The sequence below is a fragment of the Rosa rugosa genome, chromosome 3, assembly GCF_958449725.1.
Source record: "Rosa rugosa chromosome 3, drRosRugo1.1, whole genome shotgun sequence".
Lineage (NCBI taxonomy): Eukaryota > Viridiplantae > Streptophyta > Magnoliopsida > Rosales > Rosaceae > Rosa > Rosa rugosa.
The window spans coordinates 23,351,688-23,370,154 of NC_084822.1; the positions used below are offsets into that span (position 1 = coordinate 23,351,688).

The 18,467-nt window shown below is 36.8% G+C and overlaps 2 protein-coding genes, 2 long non-coding RNA genes and 1 pseudogene across 4 annotated transcripts; 3 read left to right on the forward strand and 2 right to left on the reverse strand.

Annotated features, from left to right (window-relative positions):
* Positions 1-1,001: 1,001 nt before the first annotated feature.
* On the forward strand, positions 1,002-2,326 carry LOC133740407 (uncharacterized). Its single transcript, XR_009861206.1, has 2 exons — positions 1,002-1,157; positions 1,265-2,326. It is a non-coding gene; the product is annotated as an uncharacterized LOC133740407 (long non-coding RNA).
* Positions 2,327-2,518: 192 nt separating this feature from the next.
* Positions 2,519-4,191, reverse strand: LOC133740938 (uncharacterized). The gene is made up of 2 exons (XR_009861525.1): positions 3,443-4,191; positions 2,519-2,913 (listed from the first exon to the last, which is right to left on the reverse strand). It is a non-coding gene; the product is annotated as an uncharacterized LOC133740938 (long non-coding RNA).
* A 50-nt stretch (positions 4,192-4,241) lies between these two features.
* On the forward strand, positions 4,242-6,333 carry LOC133740937 (nicotinamidase 1-like; annotated as a pseudogene).
* Positions 6,334-7,085: 752 nt separating this feature from the next.
* Positions 7,086-8,876, reverse strand: LOC133741232 (uncharacterized). Its single transcript, XM_062169165.1, has 2 exons — positions 8,768-8,876; positions 7,086-8,207 (listed from the first exon to the last, which is right to left on the reverse strand). The coding sequence occupies exon 2, from the start codon at positions 8,074-8,076 to the stop codon at positions 7,450-7,452; it is 627 nt and encodes a 208-aa protein (XP_062025149.1). The 5' UTR covers positions 8,077-8,207; positions 8,768-8,876; the 3' UTR covers positions 7,086-7,449.
* Positions 8,877-11,120: 2,244 nt separating this feature from the next.
* On the forward strand, positions 11,121-18,152 carry LOC133740096 (uncharacterized). The gene is made up of 16 exons (XM_062167952.1): positions 11,121-11,379; positions 11,466-11,564; positions 11,653-11,744; positions 11,843-11,943; positions 12,410-12,500; positions 12,597-12,655; positions 12,792-12,912; positions 13,084-13,152; positions 13,788-13,840; positions 13,951-14,059; positions 14,148-14,318; positions 14,411-14,569; positions 14,946-15,041; positions 15,336-15,518; positions 16,822-17,021; positions 17,553-18,152. The coding sequence occupies exons 1-16, from the start codon at positions 11,247-11,249 to the stop codon at positions 17,935-17,937; spliced, it is 2,121 nt and encodes a 706-aa protein (XP_062023936.1). The 5' UTR covers positions 11,121-11,246; the 3' UTR covers positions 17,938-18,152.
* Positions 18,153-18,467: the final 315 nt, after the last annotated feature.

The following is an 18,467-nucleotide window of genomic DNA, read 5'->3' on the forward strand; positions in this document are numbered from 1 at the left end:
TATAGGGATATATATATATATATATATATATATATATATATATATATATATATATATATATATATATTCAGTTGACCACATGGATCAAGATCGAAATGATAATGACAATGGCTAAGAATATTAAAAAAATATCAGCCTGGATCAAGGCGGTCAACCCTCATTTAAGCTAATTACAAAAATATCATTTTTCTCAAAACATTGATAGTGTGTCTGTCACTAGTCCGGTTTTCAAGAGGTTCGCGTCCACACTCTCACATGGCCAAGCTCCATCTACTGATTCTACTCGCATAAAAATTTTTAGCCCGACATTCGCTTTCAATTAAATTGTTTTTCAAAATTGTAATGAATAAATATAAGGTATAATCGGTTGACCACGTGGATCAAGTGCGAAAAGATGACGACAATGGCTAAGAATTTTACACACGTGCTTGTAATATTCCGATAATCACATCCAACGGTTGGTTTGACGAATTTCCTTTTTGTTGATCATTTTGATTTTGAAATGTATACATTAATTTCTAAAGAACAAGTGACAATTTTAGTAGGCATATAGAAATTTTGTGCGATCTAAGAAATAAATAAAAAATTTAAAATGATGGATTCAATCTTATCCATGTATTTCTTGCATAGCAATATGCACAATGTGAAAAGATTGGCCTTGTACACCTTCATTCCGGCCTCAATCAAGGCAGTTGATTCCTAATTTTATCTTTTACCAAAATATCTTTTGTCATTGAAACGACTTTAAAAATTCGATATTTGAGCCGTTTGGAACTATACACTCATTCGAGTAACGTAGGAATCTAGCAGTTTTTTTGGTATTTTTCATTGTATGTGTACATATCACACTACAAGAATTAGAGCTTTCACGATACGAATTTGCGGCGTGTGTTTTATTTATGGCACAATTTCAAAATAAATATTTCTCCTTTTAGCAGTACGCCATGAATATTTGATCACACGGTAAAAGACGCTTGCTACGTCCTTTTCGTTTCGAGGCCGCGAAAATTTGAGCTAAAACTTAAAAACTCCCTCCATGATAAAGTTTTCTCCCGCTCCCTTAATTTGAGTTAAACAAAGTGGTGGAGAAAAGAAAAAGAGAGTCGGTCTCAGAGGTCTTCCCCATTTCTGTCTCTCTTAGACAAATCCAATTTTTGGTTCGCTCTCTTTCTCTATCCAAATCTCTTTTCAATTAGGTTTAAAATTTTCAAATTCCAGTTCTATTTCGTCTCTGTAACTCTTCGATTATGTTTTTTGATTCCAGATCTGCGAGATTCAAGCAGAGGGCGTGGAAATGGAGGCAAGGGTTTGGGTAAGGAAGAAGCAAAGCGACATTGTAAGGTCTTCCGCGAGGAGCATCCAGGGCATCAAGCCGGCGACGGAGAAGGAGATCGGAAAGCAAGGCTTGAAGAAGCAACTTCTCAAGGAAGGTGAAAGCTGGGATATACCCCGAAGTGCGGTGATGAGCTTTACTATATTCACACTTTTGGATTGGGATCGATTGCGAATATGTTTGAATTCAGTCCATTACACCGGGATTTTGCTTGAGTTCGATTGGAGCGGCGATAGGGGGGACATCGATCAGTTCACTCGGACAAGGTGAGGGAATTTTTGGCCTTTCACTTGTATTAATGACTTGATTAAGTTGTGAGCTGATTCAGAAGAACGGAAAGAGATGAAGAAGAAAGCTCTGGAATGGAAGAGGCTGGGAATGGAACCAGGTGTTGGTTTGGGTACTCACGATTTCTCCTTGGTTTCTCAACAGGTTTTGAATGTTAATTACTTTCACTTCAATTTCTTTTGGCTTTTAAAAGGAGAACTGAAACTTTGTTATCCCTTGTTTGAACTTGTTGATATACTTATATTATTCAGTATCAAATTGTTATGCACCCAAGGTGTTTGACAAAATGATTCTAAATTGCTTTCTTTTGAGCTCAAAACTTTGGGTTTAACCTACAGCAGGTTTTGGTCTTCTTTTCTTATGCTACTAGTGATTGATCTTAATTACCAGTTACTAAAGTATTTGGGTAACAAGACATCACGGGAATGAGTGAGACTGGAGTGTTCAGGTGGTGACTTCCACCAAGGAGGTGCATATTGCGTGTAAAGAACTAAAGATGCAGTTGAAATGAGATTGTTTCTGGTTATCAGATGGAGACCAAAGAGGCTATTTTCGGTTACCAGATGGACTTGTGAGAATGGTCTAGACTGTGAAGTAGAGTCTTAAGTATTTAGATCCGGTTGTTTGTATTGTGAACGTTTCTGTAATATCTTCTCATCCCAAGGGATAAGTGCAAATACTATAGGCATTCAATAGTTTTTTGTTTGTTTGTATAATTACCATATGGCTTCAAGTTGAGCAGAGGGCACATTTTTTGGTTTCTTTCAAGTTACCCAAAGCACATTTCTTTCGTGCTCTACTTTCCATCTCAAAGGAAAATTACCATACTATAATGCATGACATACTTTTTTCACATTAGATTACGTTGATTGCTAAATGAACAACGAACAAAATAAGTGGTTCACAAGAGCTCTATCAATGGCGAGAACTTCAATTTCACTCACAATACAACATCAGAATCCCGTTTTCTGCAACTCTCCTTAAAAGACAACATACTGAGCATTTTGAATTGCAATTTCTACACTAAAAACACAATGGAATCTTATTGTCTGCTTAAATATTTTAAACCCTTAACATGAGCTTACTTTATTATATTATACAATGACATTGCATATATTTTTGAAAGGAATAAAATTGTTTTAACAAATAGTGATTAAACTAAGACTCTTCTGCAAAAACGAATTCAGCAGGGAGTGGGGCTTCCAGCAATCAAGTTACATACGCAAACTACCACCTTTTAACCTCCAGCAGTCTCTTTCTTTGCCTGCATAAATCCTCTGCTTTTTATCAACCTGGAATATGTAACCATTTGAAAAACCAATGAGCAATGAAATGCTTGCATTATATTACTTGAAGAACAGTTAACTTGTAATTTGTTCTCAGGTAGCATGAATACAACTTTTACACTTTATCCATTGCCCGTAAAAGAAACTAAGAATCTATTCAAACGAAGATTAGAACATAACAATGGTACTAACATATCGGGAAAAACGTTTATTAAAATCTCAATACCAGACGAGTAAAGTTACATTTCTTCATGAGATTGCCAAAAATAGAGACCAAGAAACTGGAGATTTAACATAATTTCTAATATTACTAGTTATTGGGACATAAATATGCATTGCAATTACGAAATATTAGGACATAAACGTGCATAAGAATATGATTGATGCATGTTCATATATAAAGAAACAATTAAGTACATCAAAACAAAGTCTGACTAAAGATTTATCAATCTCCGAATCATAACTTAAAACAAGATCACATGCTGATGGAGAAGAAAACAAAAACCAGCAAAAGAATTGAGCACAGTTACATTACATTTGGATCAAACGGATTAGTTGATAAGGTGAATCCATGATTGTACTTCCAGCAGATTAATCTCCTACAATTGTTATATGTGAAGCAAGCAAAATGAACTAAATCCTCAAAATCAAACATGCTCATATACATGCATCCAATCAAACCAAGTCAGTAAGTTGTTAACACATACCAGATTATCTGGCAACAACCTTCTACGTTTACATTTCCTCAGTAGTAACCATTTTCTTGATCGAGTTGAAGTCAGGATATACTTTTAGCCAGAAATTTAAGACTGAAAGATCTACAAGGAAATTCAAGACTATAGATACAAGGTATGTAATACTTATCCGCAGTCGGCATATATAGCCCCTATCCCTTGCTCTTGTCGGGAGGGAGGGAGGTGGAGATCCGATACTCACTACGAAACCAGATTGCCGGAATTCGATTACCACGACCTCTGCTCTATCGCGACCTCGACGATTCCACTCCAAGGATGGGTTGAGGTTCGGATTTATCAATTAGGTTTTGGGGGGGCCAAAGCTATCCGGTTGTGGTAAATTTTATTTCTACTGCACTTCGCTTTCTTTGGTCTTCGTTTGACTTTTCTTCACCGACGAACGACCAACGAACGGAGCCTACGAACTAACAGCGCACGTGACTTGCACACTGCTGGTGCAAGTGACCCGACGGTGCATGGAATCCTCTCCGATTCTAATGGATATGCATGTTGTGACTTGTGATTCATTAGGGACATTATCTTTGACTTATCTGCCCAAGGAAGAAAACGCTTTGGAATCTAGCATACTTGATTGTGCCATTCCTCATCAGGCCTATATATGATGTATGTGCAATAGCTTGCTTTTCACAACTCACTTTCGCTTTCTATATTGGGAGCTAGGCCACTGGAAAATGGTGTCTCAGACAATTGATCTTTTGAAGAATGAAATTCCTCTGGACCAGGAACCTGTGGATCTGTCAGAGGATGTTGTCACTGGACTTGTTCTAGTGGACATAATCAATGGCTTCTGTACTGTTGGTGCTGGAAATCTGGTGACTACTCGTTCTTAATTATAAGCTCAAAGTTTTTTTTTCTTTTTTTTTCGTACTTTAGTTTAGGTGATTTTGCTTTGCTTTCGTCACTTTTGATTTAGTAAGGTTCTATATCAATTGTTGGCTCTATCAGTTTATCTGAATGGATCTTGTTTGGAAACCTTTTATCTTATTTAATAACCAAGTAGGGAAACCAATTGTTATCTTGTACTCAACAAGGTTGCAATTTTTGCTTATGTTTTCAGGCTCCAAGAGAACCCGGCCGATAGGCAGATCTCGGAGATGATTAGTGAGTCTGCAAGACTTGCCAGACACTTTTGTGAAAAGAAATGGCCAGTTTTGGCATTCATTGATTCTCATCAACCTGAAAAGCTGGAAGACCCTTATCCCCTTCATTGTATCGAGGGCACTGATGAATCAAACTTGGTCCCTGGTACGTAGTATATATATTTTATTTTTCTAATGCCTGTCGTAATTAAGTACACTATTGAGTTTAGGGTTAGATAGTCTTTCTGTTAATTACAGAAATGAAATCGGAGTTTTAGAAGAGAGATGATGATAGAGGCTACATTAAGAATAAAAATCAGTCATATTGTTGTTGGATAATTGTTTCACACATATGTTGCTTTCTGTACTAATATGCAGCATTAAGTTGGTTGGAGAAAGAACCAAATGTCACAATCAGGCGCAAAGATTGCTATGATGGATTCGTAGGCTCAATTCAACCTGATGGTTCAAATGCTTTTGTTGATTGGGTGAAGATAAATCAGATCAGAACTGTAAGTTGATTTTACTAAGAAATTTCAGCTTACAGCTATTTAGTTCTGTTGGTTCTAATGAGCAGCTATATATCATTGCTTCAAGAATTTGACAGTCATGTCATGAATGCTGGTGCAGTTATTAGTGGTAGGAGTATGCACGGACATCTGTGTTCTGGACTTTGTTTGTTCCACAATATCAGCTAGAAACCGTGGTTTTCTGACCCCTTTGGTGGACGTAGTGGTTTACTCGCGTGCCTGTGCCACATTTAATGTTCCTCTTCGGGTTGCCAGAAACACCAAAGGAGCTTTAGCTCACCCTCAGGTAATCATTTGCCAACACATCCTAGATTAAAACTTTATCACTGATTTTACATAAATGTTTTCTATTAAAAAGAGAGATAAAAAAAAGTTGAGAAGTACATATCTGCTATAGCATGTGATCTACAAAAAAGGGGAATATATGCTAATGAAAAAAGTATCTATCCAGGCAAGTTAGATTAACTTCAATATGGGAAGATATATTGTTATGTAAGAGTTGGTGTGAGACCCTGTTTGTGGTGAATCCTACTGCTTTTGCAAGATCCTGAGTGTGCCGAACAGCACATAAGAATCCCTTATTTCTGTTCTCTTAGTTGTAGAGATGTACACTAAAATGTAAAACTTGTTTTAGTCTGAATATGGAATAGAAACCTAATCATCTGTGATAGTATAGACAATTAATGTGCAACATAATCTCGTCATTAGTTGTTTTTATCTCTATTTTGAAAGTTTTGGATAACAAAAATCATGGCTGCAGGAACTGATGCATCATATAGGACTCTACATGGCAAAGGAAAGAGGAGCCAAAATAGCAAATCAAGTGTCCTGGGTTGGAGCTAAAGAGCTATGAGCCTATTTTGTCAACATTACTACATATATAACATATAAATAATTAAGTCTCTAAAGTATAATTGAGAGGATTACATTATATGAATAAGTTATGTGAGAAGTAGATGTGAAGCTAATTAATATATTAAATAATAGATTAATTTGCAACTAAACCATATATGTGTTTGTGATATAAATAAAGAGTTAGTAATGCACACTAGTTCTGTTGGACTTGAATATATTGCAGATCATTAATCATTAGCAGGCTGCAGGTTTACTGGATATATTGTTGTACTTCTCTTGCACCAGAAGAAATAAGAAAGAAAAAATTTTATGTTTCCCTTGGTGGATGGGAATCATTCACTTTCATTCAGTAGCTACACACCCTCATACTACACTAGCTCCACCACTACAAAAAGCTCTGATCTTACTACTGCCACTCGTGTGCAGCCTTTCCCTTGGGTTCATAGAGTAGGGAGAATTTGCTTGAAGAAGTTGACAATAAAGAGGTGACTGCGTGATGCCTTTATTATCAACCAGGGTAGCTAAGGGAGTGGTGAAAAATGAGAGAGAGACGGAGCCACTTCACCTCAGCAGGATGCATCCAACACCCACTTCTCCCCTCTCCGTGCCCCCTGTTCCATCATTTCTTGATCTGCTTGTCCCTAGCCTACTTAGTGAAATGTGTTTCGAGATTAATTAATTTCTAGGTTCGCGAGAAAGAATATAAGAAGTACAAGATTCATTCCTACTTGGATGTGGATCTTAAGAAGAGTAGAAGACTACGGCACTGGGGTTTATCTAACAAACACAGATTAATTTCTTTCTACGACATAGAATGAAGTCTAACATTCATTATTAAAAATTCGCTATTGAGCGAGTCAACGCTGTGTATTGAACTGATCTTTTTTTTTTTTTTTTTTGAGAATGGTGTATTGAACTAATCTACTTGATATATCGATACATTAATGTGCCGAAACAAAACCTTTGAACAAAAATCGTAAGTGCTACAGAATGAAGAAGCAATTCTGCGCTGCCAAATAAATCAAGAGTGTGCTGCAACATGTCTTCTGAAAGGAAGAGATATATTAAAAAAATGTCAGTAGCCTCTTGTAGACAAGAGTCGACTTAAGACTACTACTTCTACAGTTCTACCACATGGGGTCGTGTATATTTCACTCATGCTGCCGCAGACATCACATGAAATACAGCAAAGAGCATCATTTATTATATAGAGCTTGCTCAATATATTGGCAACATGCAAACACATATATATATAATGCACAAATCTTTTGAGACAGCAAAGCAAAGATTATTATTGTTTTCTGGGTGATGATGATGACAAACTCATCGGGAACGGGAACGGGAACGGTGACTAAGTAGATCGTAGTTAGAGGAGGTTCTACTGATCGGCCTCGGAACATGTATGATAGATTGAGAAACTGCACAACTTCTTTTACAAGACGATGCATATAGATTGACAAATCCAAACCGGTCACTTACACTTCTTGATACCTTGGCACTCCATTGACCATTGTTCTTGGAATATTGATCTTCTTCTTCATCTTCCTCCTTGGAACACTCAACTAAAGCAGCAACAAAAGGATCTTTCGGAAATGTACTAGTCTGCTTTGAGTTGGATGAGGGCTTCTTTTTCGGAGCTTGATGAGTGGTTGTAGGAGGCAATGGGAGAACCTTCAATGATGGTGAGCTGCAGTACTGTTCATTCTTCTTGCAATTGAAGCTTTGTTTCTTTGGAATTCCAGGAAAATGTTCCCAGGAAAATGGGACACCAGAAAATCGAAACGGGGTGGTGGCAGGGGAATCATCATGATCAGGGACATTAAAGGATGATACAAAAGAGGATGAAGGTGAAAAAGAAAATGGCCGTCTTCGAGAGGAAGAAGATGGATGTAGCTTCATGGCTGGAACTATTGTGTTTCTGCCAGCTGGAGTTGCTGATGAGGACTCCATACTTCAACTTCTGTTGTTGTTCTAACTCTTACTGCTGCTGCGTTCATATTGTTTTTCTTCATCTTCTGCACTCTTTCTCTCTCTATATATGCGCCACATTTTCTCTACCAGATCCCTTCTGTCATTTGACACTGATAGTAACAAAAGAATTAAAATCATTAATTACTACTAAAAGAATTAAAATCATTGTTTACTACTAACATGGACAATTAGAGACCCCCATATATGACAATAATGACATGAGTAGGGAGACAGAGACTGGGACAAAAAGAACAGAATATGAAAGTAATAGCCCTAGTGGTAGTACGTCCATGTTTTGAATATTGAGTGGTAGTTGGGAGGAATCACATGATTGATCCTGGTTCAAGTCAAATCATTTCATTCATTAAACTATATGTAAAGATGAAGCTAAAGCCGCCCTCATCAATATGGATAGTTTTCATGAGGGTCCATTTATTCAATACTAGCTTCTTTGGTTTAACTTTTGAACTGGAAAAATTGAATGGCAACAATTGACTCAACGTCTGAGTAGTTCATGGTAATTAAGTAGTCATCTATCTATCAATAGATCACACGTACTGATTGTTATACTGCGCGCAGATTTTTCTTTTTGAAAAGAATATCACCAATACAAAATAACTACTAGATCTAGAGATGCATGCCATAAGAGAATGAATTAATGACTCCCTACCTCAAGATCGATTAGCTCCATCGCTTGGTCTGCAGCTGGGTTATTCTCCGGTATATGTGTTTTAGCTGACAAGATGTCAAGTTCATCATCATAATATGCGTTACCTAATTAACAAATATAAACACCAGAATCCATTTAAGTGACAATATTTATCAACTGCACACAAGCTTACAACCATAAACTAAACCCCAACTTAATTTCTGCATTAAGAACGTAACCTCCCCGGGTCCCTAGTTTGGTACATAACACCAACCCATACCCCTTCCCAAACTCGAAATTCTCCGACATCCGCGCATTAAGCTTGGTTTGATCAAAGTTAAGAGGATCCCAGGTTAAGACATTTGAGCTAGCCTTAAGGTCGTTCCACAATTTTGCAACTAGGGAATGACGACTTGTAACGCTCATCTGTCATACAGAAGATGTCAGCACTCCACTGTTCAACAAAGTTCACCACTTGCACTCGATTTTTAAGTAGTTAAAAGTGGAGTGTCAAATCACTTGCAGATATGCTTATTATGTACTCCACCTAATTATACGTAATATATATATGACAAGAGCAGGAGCAGCTTGCCCATTTCTGTAGCTAGCTCTCCCAGTCTCTAAATATATATATGACAAGAGCAAGGGCAACAATAAATCTTAGTTTTGAATGTTTGCTGATCATTAGATAGGCATATATAGCAGCTTGCCTGTCAAATCTAGTGATGCATGAAGATTTGATTTTGTGGAAATGTTAAGCTTAATTCCCTGTAACAAGAACCTTGCCAGTTCTAAATTCTCCATTAGCGCAAGAAGCAATATATTGACCTCGATCAATATTACTGGATATATAATATATAATTATATATCACAAGTTTGGTCTAGTTATCTTATTACTGTACGTGTGTAATTGTTGTCTATAATCCTTCCCATACATATTCACGTATTAGCTTTGATTACAAACAAAATCCTAGTTAGTTCAAAATCCTAGCTTTGATTAGTGCATGTTTAAACTCACCGGAATATGATTCTAGCATTCATTTTCAGCAAAGCAATTTAAGGCTCACCCTATGGGAAGCCCATATGAAATGATTGAAGAAAGATTGAAATATCTGCCATATTTTCAATATATCTCCCGATGTCTCCCTTTTTAGAGAGGGACCGATATATCATGGGGAAAATATCTTATCTTCCGTTTCTGCGAAATTTTTCTGATATCATCAAATATCTCTGATATATTAGATATTTGGAATTTATTGGAATGAAAAAAATCTGTAAAATCTGATGAAAAAAAAAAACAAAAAACAAAAAATAGAAGAAAAAAAAAAAAAAACTAAGTTATTCACAGAGAAATATATATCATGGAATACGGAGGTTATATCAGGGTATAAAATTTTAACAACGGTTTCTACTTTCTAGTCAAGATATGGCGTAATAAAGAGACAAATTAATCCATTTGGAAAAAATACCTCGAAATGAAACTTCTGAAGACAGATTGGGGTAAAGCGAAATCCCCTCAAGGAGAAACTGGGTGAGGAGAAATCCCCTCAAGGTGATTCTGGGTGAGAAGTAATTCTCTAAATACAAATCTGTGCAAGGTGAGATCTCCTCAAGGCAAATCTGGATGAGGAGAAATCCCCTTAAGGTGATTCTGGGTGAGAAGTAATTCTCTAAATGCAAATTTGTGTGAGGAGAGATCTTCTCAAAGAGAATCTAGGTGAGGAGAAATCCCCTCAAAATGACTCTAGGTGAAGAGTATTTCCTTCGAGGAAAATCCGAGTGAGCAGTGGAATCCAAGTGAGGAGAAATTTCTTGAAAACAAACTTGATGGAGCCACGTAACTCATTCACTTCATTTTTCTCAATTATATATTTATATGAGATTGGCCTTGATTATGTTAAAGTTTCAGACAAAGAGAATAGACTATTAGGTTATGATCCACACAAGAGTAAAAAAAAATGTGGTGCAATTATATGAATCATTTGGTATTGTGTAGTCTATGACTCTATGTAGTCTGTAGTTTGTAGTTGACTCTATGTAGTCTGTTCATAGACCAGCGAGCAACTTTTAATTCAACCACGCCTAGAGTCTCTCTTTGGATGTAGATGAGGTTGACGTTTATATGTAATTCCAATAAATTGACTCTTTCAAAAAAATTTTTTGGAATATCTCTAATATTTCCGATATTTTTTTCTTTTTCAAAAATCTAACTCCTGACTTCCAATAGATATGTAAAAACCGCTATTTTAATTCCTGCATGTGATTGAAGGCCTAAACCCTAAACCCCAGGTAATAAGTAAATCGTGTTTAAAAAAAATAAATAAAAAGAATTGAAACATTTCGAGTTCTAATTGGGCCACGTCAACTAGGCAGAACGTGGGAGAAACCTACTAGTTTGCCGCCGACTTGAGAACGAAGCAGCGGCAGAAGCAGAAAGGAGGAGGTTGGAATTGATTTGTTAAACCCTAAAGCTTAAACCCTAAGGTGAAGGTTGCACGCTATGGCTTACCATGGAGGCAATCTCAAGTCGACCTCCATCAATGGCGTCAAGATGTACAGCGTTGCTTCTCAGCAACCCTCTCTCGCCACCTGGCTTGACCCCAACAAGCGTCGAGCCCTCCGCAAAGACAAAAGTACCTTCCTTCTTTCTTCTTTCGCTTTCTGATTCTGATTCTGATTCTGATTCTGATTCTGATCATCTCAATTTCTCCCTCATCAGATTATATGCAAAGAGTGGACTTGATTCAGGACCTCCGCTTCGAAACTGCCACCACCAAAATCAAGGCCACTCCTGACGGCGAGTTCCTCATTGCATCAGGTTTAACCTCCTTTACTTTTTTACATCACATATCAAAATTCACTCTCACTTCTTGTGCTTCCTTCTTACCATTGCATTGTAAATTCAGGTATATACCCACCCCAAGTCAAGGTTTATGAGCTCAGGGAACTTGCCCTCAAGTTTGAAAGGCACTTGGATTCTGAGATTATTGATTTTGAGGTACTCTCATTGGTTATTCTGCTCCATTTAACATGTTCTCTCCTCCTCTTGTTATCCATATGACTCTGACTGACTTAAGTTAATTGTTATCCATTTAGGTTTTGGCTGATGATTATTCAAAGCTTGCGTTTTTATGTGCCGATCGTTCTGTTTATCTACATGCAAAATATGGAAAACATTACAGTTTGCGCATTCCAAGGTGCTTCTTCCTTCCTCTTTTCCTTGAATGAATGGATTTTTGTTCTTCTTCCTGATATGCATTTCTGGCTATTTTGTTTTTTTTTTGTTTCTTTTGTGTATATCGGGGGATTTTCCATTTACAATAGGAAAACTGTTAATAGCGTTGAAATTCGGTTTTTTTTCTGTATAACGTGTATTATATAATGAAATAGCAAATAGAATCCTTCAAGTCAAAAATAGCACTTCTGGCATTAGTCCTCTCAAGTTAACTAGTTTTGTTTTCAGCATTTATTTTTCTCTTTCAATTTAAGTGTATTTCTGCATCCAGATAGTAGTTGAAATCATGTTTACCAACATTTAATTTAGAGCTGCTTCGGTTTTACTTTAACTTAGATTGTAATTATTTAAGAATTGTTCCGTGCATGGGCAGTGGCTAGTATATCTGTGTTCCTTCTACAATGTGTTGATTGAACTTCTGTCTACAGAATGGGTAGGGATATGGCTTATGATTGCTGGTCATGTGATTTGCTTTGTGCTGCCTCTTCTCCAGAACTTTACAGAATTAATTTGGAACAGGTTTTCCATATCAACCAGACTCACTTAAATCTGCTTTAATAGAAGTTTCTGCTTTATTTCACAGTTCTGTCAATATTAACACTAATTGGTTTGTAGGGGCGTTTTTTATCTTCCCTCAACACTCAGTCGCCAGCGCTAAATGTAGTTTCTCGAAGGTGACTTGTTGACCTTTTTTTGATATCTAGATTCTTCTTTCTCTTCTTCAAATATCAGATATGTGCTTTCTTTTGCTATATATGGTTGGTGTTGGTGTTTATCTAAGAGCAAGGAGCTTTTATTTTAAAATTTCAGCAAGCTTCATGGTTTAGTTGCTTGTGGTGGTGAAGATGGTGCTGTGGAATGTTTTGACTTGAGAATGAAATCTTCAGTTGGTAGGATTAATGCTGTTGGACCTGCTGGTGACATCGACCAGGTAATGGTCTTGTGTCTATAGCTGTGAGTTCATTCCAGTCCCCCCCACCTCCCTCTTCTTTTTTCTCTCTTTCTTTAATTATGTAGTAGTGCTGTTAATGACAGGGCCTCTTAATTACTTTCCTTTCGATCCTGACTTGATTAACCATTTGACTGCATTCTGGATTTGCAGGAGGTCACAGCAGTAGAGTTTGATGAAAAAACGGGTTTCTTAATGGCTGTTGGAAGCAGTGCAGGGAAGGTACAATTAATTTTTTTTTAATCTGATAAGTACAATGCGATTTGCTTATTTCTAGAAGATATAATTTTAGTTATGTTGTTATCGGAAATGCCCACCATGTTGATCATTCTCAACCTTTGCAATATCTACTGTGGTTTTACCTCAACTGCAACACATATTTTGAGAGTTTCGCTTATTGAATAATTTGAATACTTATTATGTTATCCCTATTTGCCTGATATAAGAGATGATTATCAATTGTTGCAGGTTAGTGAAGTTGGTCCTTGTTCTTCCCATAATTATTTCCAGTTTGAATTTAAACAAAATCCCAAAACAGGTCTTGAGAAATAAAATACATCACTGCAGTAGCATTAGAATTAGATGTGAAGTAGTAGTGGGTATAGTCTGAATCACTGAAAATTGACAAGTAGATGAGGTGTGATGATTAAGATGACATGTTCGGTGGTAAATTTACACTACAATTCAACAAGAATGGATTGCATCTTCATTGTACATTAGTAGATAACAAGATGAATAGTGTTGGGACCATCACTTATACCTTGTGTATTTGCGATCCTCTTCTCAACAAGAATGAATTGCATTTCAGAATATATTCCTTGAATAATGTAACTTCAGTTGTGTCATTGAACCTGCAGGTTCTCGTCTATGACTTGCGTTCATCACATCCTATACAGGTGAAGGATCACATGTGAGTATATCTCCTTATGCAGTTTTCCCTGGTTCAACGTAATAAGGGGCTTTGTTTTTCTCACCCTTTGTAATTTACTGATTGTTGAAGACCCTGTCATTCTTTTATAGGTATGGCAGTCCGATATTAGACATTAAGTGGCATCAAACTCTTAATTCTGAACGGCCAAAGTTAATTACCACTGACAATCACGTTGTTAGAATATGGGACCCTGACACAGTAAGATAATATACTTTTGGATATAATGAAAAGTTATGGAATATTGTTTTCTGTATACATAATGAAGTGGATTTTCCATTGTTTGCAGGGAGAAGGAATGACAAGCATTGAGCCCACAGCTGGAGCAATAAATGATATATGTACATTCCCTGGCAGTGGATTGATGCTGTTGGCTCTGGACTGCAGTCAGATACCATCGTATTTCATACCTGAACTCGGACCTGCTCCAAATTGGTGTTCTTACCTGCAAAATCTTACTGTAGGTTTTGGTTTATATTGTTTTCCTGTATTAATTTGGTTTCATTCATCTTAGATCTCCAGCTAATAATAGTTTGTTTGTTCTTTTTACAGGAAGAGCTAGAGGAGGGTGCGCAGACGACCATCTATGATGATTATAAATTTTTGACAAAAGAAGACCTTGAGAGGTTGAGGTTGACTAAGCTGATTGGAACGAATCTACTCAGAGCTTACATGCATGGGTTCTTTGTTCGTTATTCGTTGTATAAAAAGGTTTGGTTGCATTCGTTTATATATGATTATTTTGATCAAGGGTTTCATGACTGTTGGAACCAAAATAAGTTTTTATCATCCATATGTATGCTGTCCCCGTGCTGTATTTCATATAAGGAAAGAATGGTTGTAAATAGACCGGTTGGACTTGTTTCAGACTTACAAAAAACAGAGGAGGATAATAATGAATCTGTTTCCATTCCTGCTCTAAATACTATTCTTAGTAAACATTTCTGGCACTAAGGATTTATGGATTAATTACCATGAGTTGGTGAAGTGTTTCTGATTTCTATTCAAAAATGATATTTCACCTGCTTTAATAAGGTATTAGTTTAGTAGTCTAATACTTCAATCCTTATTGCATACTTTCTGGCAGGCAAAAGCTTTGGTAGAGCCTTTTGATATTAGTGAATACATTGAACAGCAGAAAAAGGAGAAGCTAGAAAAAGAATTTGCTGGACAGCGAATTACGGTTAGACACTTTCTTCTAAATATTGTTTGTATATTTACAAACTTTATGATTCTTTTTGTACTCTAGTATCCAAACTAATTACTAATCCATAAAGAACATTCAACATTGCTCCGAGGTGCTCTAATAATTTTTTTGAAGAAACTGTCTTATAGTAGGGGTTCAACTGTTAATTTGGTCTTCACAGTCCTAGAGTGTGATTATATAATATTGACTTTGTGGGAGACTCATTTTAGATTATCTATTTGGAGGTCAATAGTATGATTCCTTATATATTGTGATTTTTGTTTACTGCAGAAAAAGAGAAAATTGCCCAAGGTCAACCAAAAGTTTGCAGAGAGGTTTTTGGAGTATGAAGAAGCAGAAAATGAAACTAAAGATATAGATGAAAATGAGACCAACAAGCCATCCAAGAAAAAGAAGGCACTTGATATTAATATTCTTAAAGATGAGCGATTTAAAGCAATGTTTGAAAATAAGGTACGATAATCTGAACATCTGGCTCCCATGAAAAAGGACAACTCTTTGGCGCAATAATTTTCTCATTTGTTTATTTTTTGTTGGTGTTTTTTTTTTTTTTGGTCAGCTTTTAAGTCTAATTGCACCTTTCCTGCCTTTGCCCCCTACTGTGGCTCATTTTTTATTCATGAATTTTGACAAATAAAAAAAGGAGAGATAAAAATAGTGTAGTAATAAAGATGAGGGATAGGAAATGAATTTGTTAACAAAAAATTTGGGTTCAAATAGAAAAAAGTATATCATCATTATTGCTCAGATTGTTGTTTCATTTCAACTTTCAACTGTTATTGTTGTTCCATATAGAAAAAATTTGTGGAAATATGTTATTCCCGAAGTAGCATTTGGTCTAGTGGAGAAGTCGAACTAGACTAAATGCTAGAAATTTGTTAATCCCAAATACATGAATGAGTTCAATTCTTGGATTTAAATCCCAATAGAGTGAATATGTGAATGAGTTTAATCCCGGATTTAATTCCCAATCGAGCAAATTGGAATTTCTTTCTGGCAGGTTTGGGTAGGGGCGTGGGTTGCTCCTATGGTGTACTTTAAGATTCCAATAGTGGTCATCCTAGTGCCTTGCAGTGTGGGAACTTTTGATTGAGAGTGTAAAACAGGTTTGAAGAGGGCATGATTGTCTAGGGATGGGAGACTTACCTCAGTGCACCTGTTTGGCAAAGTCTGCCAACTTATTATCATTGTTTTCTGGTTTCCTAGAGAGGTTGAGAAGCTTATATGCGAGTTCTGTGGGAGGGTGTGAGTGAGGAAAAGAAAGACGATCGAATGAAATGGACGGTTTGTTCTTGTTCTCAGTTTATAGGTGTGGCCTTGTGGGTCATTCAATCAACAGAAACATGCTGTTTCATGTATGTGGTTGTGGAGATGAGATTTATGTTTGAAGCAACTTCTCTTTTGAATTCAGTTGTATTGTTTGAATTTTATCAGTGTTGTTTTGTAGGCTTTTAGCCTATCATTTAACTGTTCTTTCTTCTATTGTTTTAAGTTTTTTTTTTTTTTTTTTTTTTTTTTTTTTTTTGTGTCTCCAGTGTTAGTTTAGTTTGTCTGGTTGTTTTCCTGTTTCGTTTGTTTCCAGCAGAGTGCGCTTTTGTTCTATTTATCGGTGTTAGCTCCAGTTTTATTCATATAGTGAACCTAGTTTTCCTTCGAGTGGGGGAAAAGAAAAGAAAACCATATATTCAATTTTTTTTCATTCCTTAGATTGTGTAAACAGTTCCCTATAATGCATCCTTTTGTAATTTGTGTGCAGGACTTTGAAATTGATGAGTACTCGCACGAATATAAGGCTTTACACCCGGTTTCTTCTAACAAGCGAGCATCTCTGGTGGAAGAACACTTCAGACCTGCCATGGAAGATGAAGATGAGAATCATAGTGATTCTGATGCAACATCAGAGGATGAGCCTGACTATGGAAACAGCAGAATAAAAGGGAAAGGACGAGCTCCAAGGTGAGTCATTCTGGCTGTATCTTTATTGACTGTTATCTTCTGTTTGTTCATTGATTACATTGCATTCTCCGTAAAAGCATGGCCCTTTAGTCGCAGAGAAACAGGACGTTTAAAGAAAAAACATTATTTTAAGTTTTAAACTGAACTGATTTTATACACATCACATAGCTGTTTTATAATATAAGAGACAGTACATAAACAGAATTCAATACAAAATATATATGCGAAGAATTATTATCCTTGGTGAGACAAGTCGGTATAATTTTTGAAAATAGAATTGTCATAAACAGAGAATATCTGTGTATTTCGAGTAAACCCTAGGGAGGAGAATAATCTATTCTAATCTATATTGATCAGGCTGATAGATGGTGTTTGTAATTAATGTGAACACTATAACAAGATTTGTCCAGTTTTCCCATCTATTGTTGTCTGTTTCTTTGTCTGTGCATGAGGGTTTGGTCTGAACTCTATGTCGGTTAAATATTAAAACTTGAAATTTTCTGTACTAATAGTCGGTTCTAAATTCTTTAGATTGATTGAGGCCAAGGATGAGCGGCATGCAGAGGCATTCAGGAGTGGTGCATCACTTGCACATGAGGAGTTGCTGCCATTGGGAGAAAGGGTAAAAGCCCTCAGAGATGATCGGCGGGTTTCTGCCCTCCCAAGTGGTGTCAAGCTGGGCCCTGGAGGGTCACGTGAGATTTCTTTCAGAGCTAGAGGCTCCTCAAAGTATAAAGAGGATGATGATGAAGAAGCAGAGCGTGGAAAGAGAAGGGGAATTCATTCATTGGGGCTAAAGCAAAATAAGAATGGATTCGGAAGCCGAGGCAGAGGAGGCAGGGGAGGCAGAGGGGGCAGGGGAGGCAGTGGGGGGAGAGGTGGCAGAGGGGGAAGAGGCAGAAGAGGTCGCGGGTAAAAAGATCATTATGCTTATGGCAGCTCAATCGGTGATCTAGGCAATTTTGTGGGATAGTGGAGTCTTTTTCATTTAGATGTTGTATCTTTGCTGGTCTTTAATCATTTTGTTGTTAAGATAGTGTATTCAAGTTAGGAAATTGCCGAACATATAATGTATACGACGTTGGTATCGTCTTTTTTTGTGGAGACTACTGTACTGCAGTTTTATCTTTTTACCTTTTGTATTTTTTTTTCTTTTTTGGAAAAGGGGATCAACTAAGCTGCCCCAAAGCTAGTCCAATGGGCTGAAAATAGAAACACACAACCAGTCTGTTGGACAGGCCCAAATAGACAGGAAACTAACTAGGAAAATTAATTCCCTCCTGGGTTCCAAAGGAGCCAGTATCAGGAAATTAATCCTTAAAACAATAATAACTAAAGCATAGGCCCAATAAGAGACCGCCGCCAGCCACAAACCTTCGCTGAAGTAACGCCGTAAATAGAGCAACCAGAAATTCGGTATGGTGAACCGATGCCATCCAAGTCCTA

What these genes read in the sequence shown, in the direction of transcription:
- LOC133740096 (XM_062167952.1), top strand. Translation starts at nt 11,247, where the DNA reads ATGGCTTACCATGGAGGCAATCTCAAGTCGACCTCCATCAATGGCGTC. An exon ending in AAGCAATGTTTGAAAATAAG is followed by an intron (nt 15,519 to 16,821) that starts GTACGATAATCT and finishes ATTTGTGTGCAG; the next exon opens with GACTTTGAAATTGATGAGTA. An exon ending in GGGAAAGGACGAGCTCCAAG is followed by an intron (nt 17,022 to 17,552) that starts GTGAGTCATTCT and finishes TAAATTCTTTAG; the next exon opens with ATTGATTGAGGCCAAGGATG.
- LOC133741232 (XM_062169165.1), bottom strand. Translation starts at nt 8,076, where the DNA reads ATGGAGTCCTCATCAGCAACTCCAGCTGGCAGAAACACAATAGTTCCA.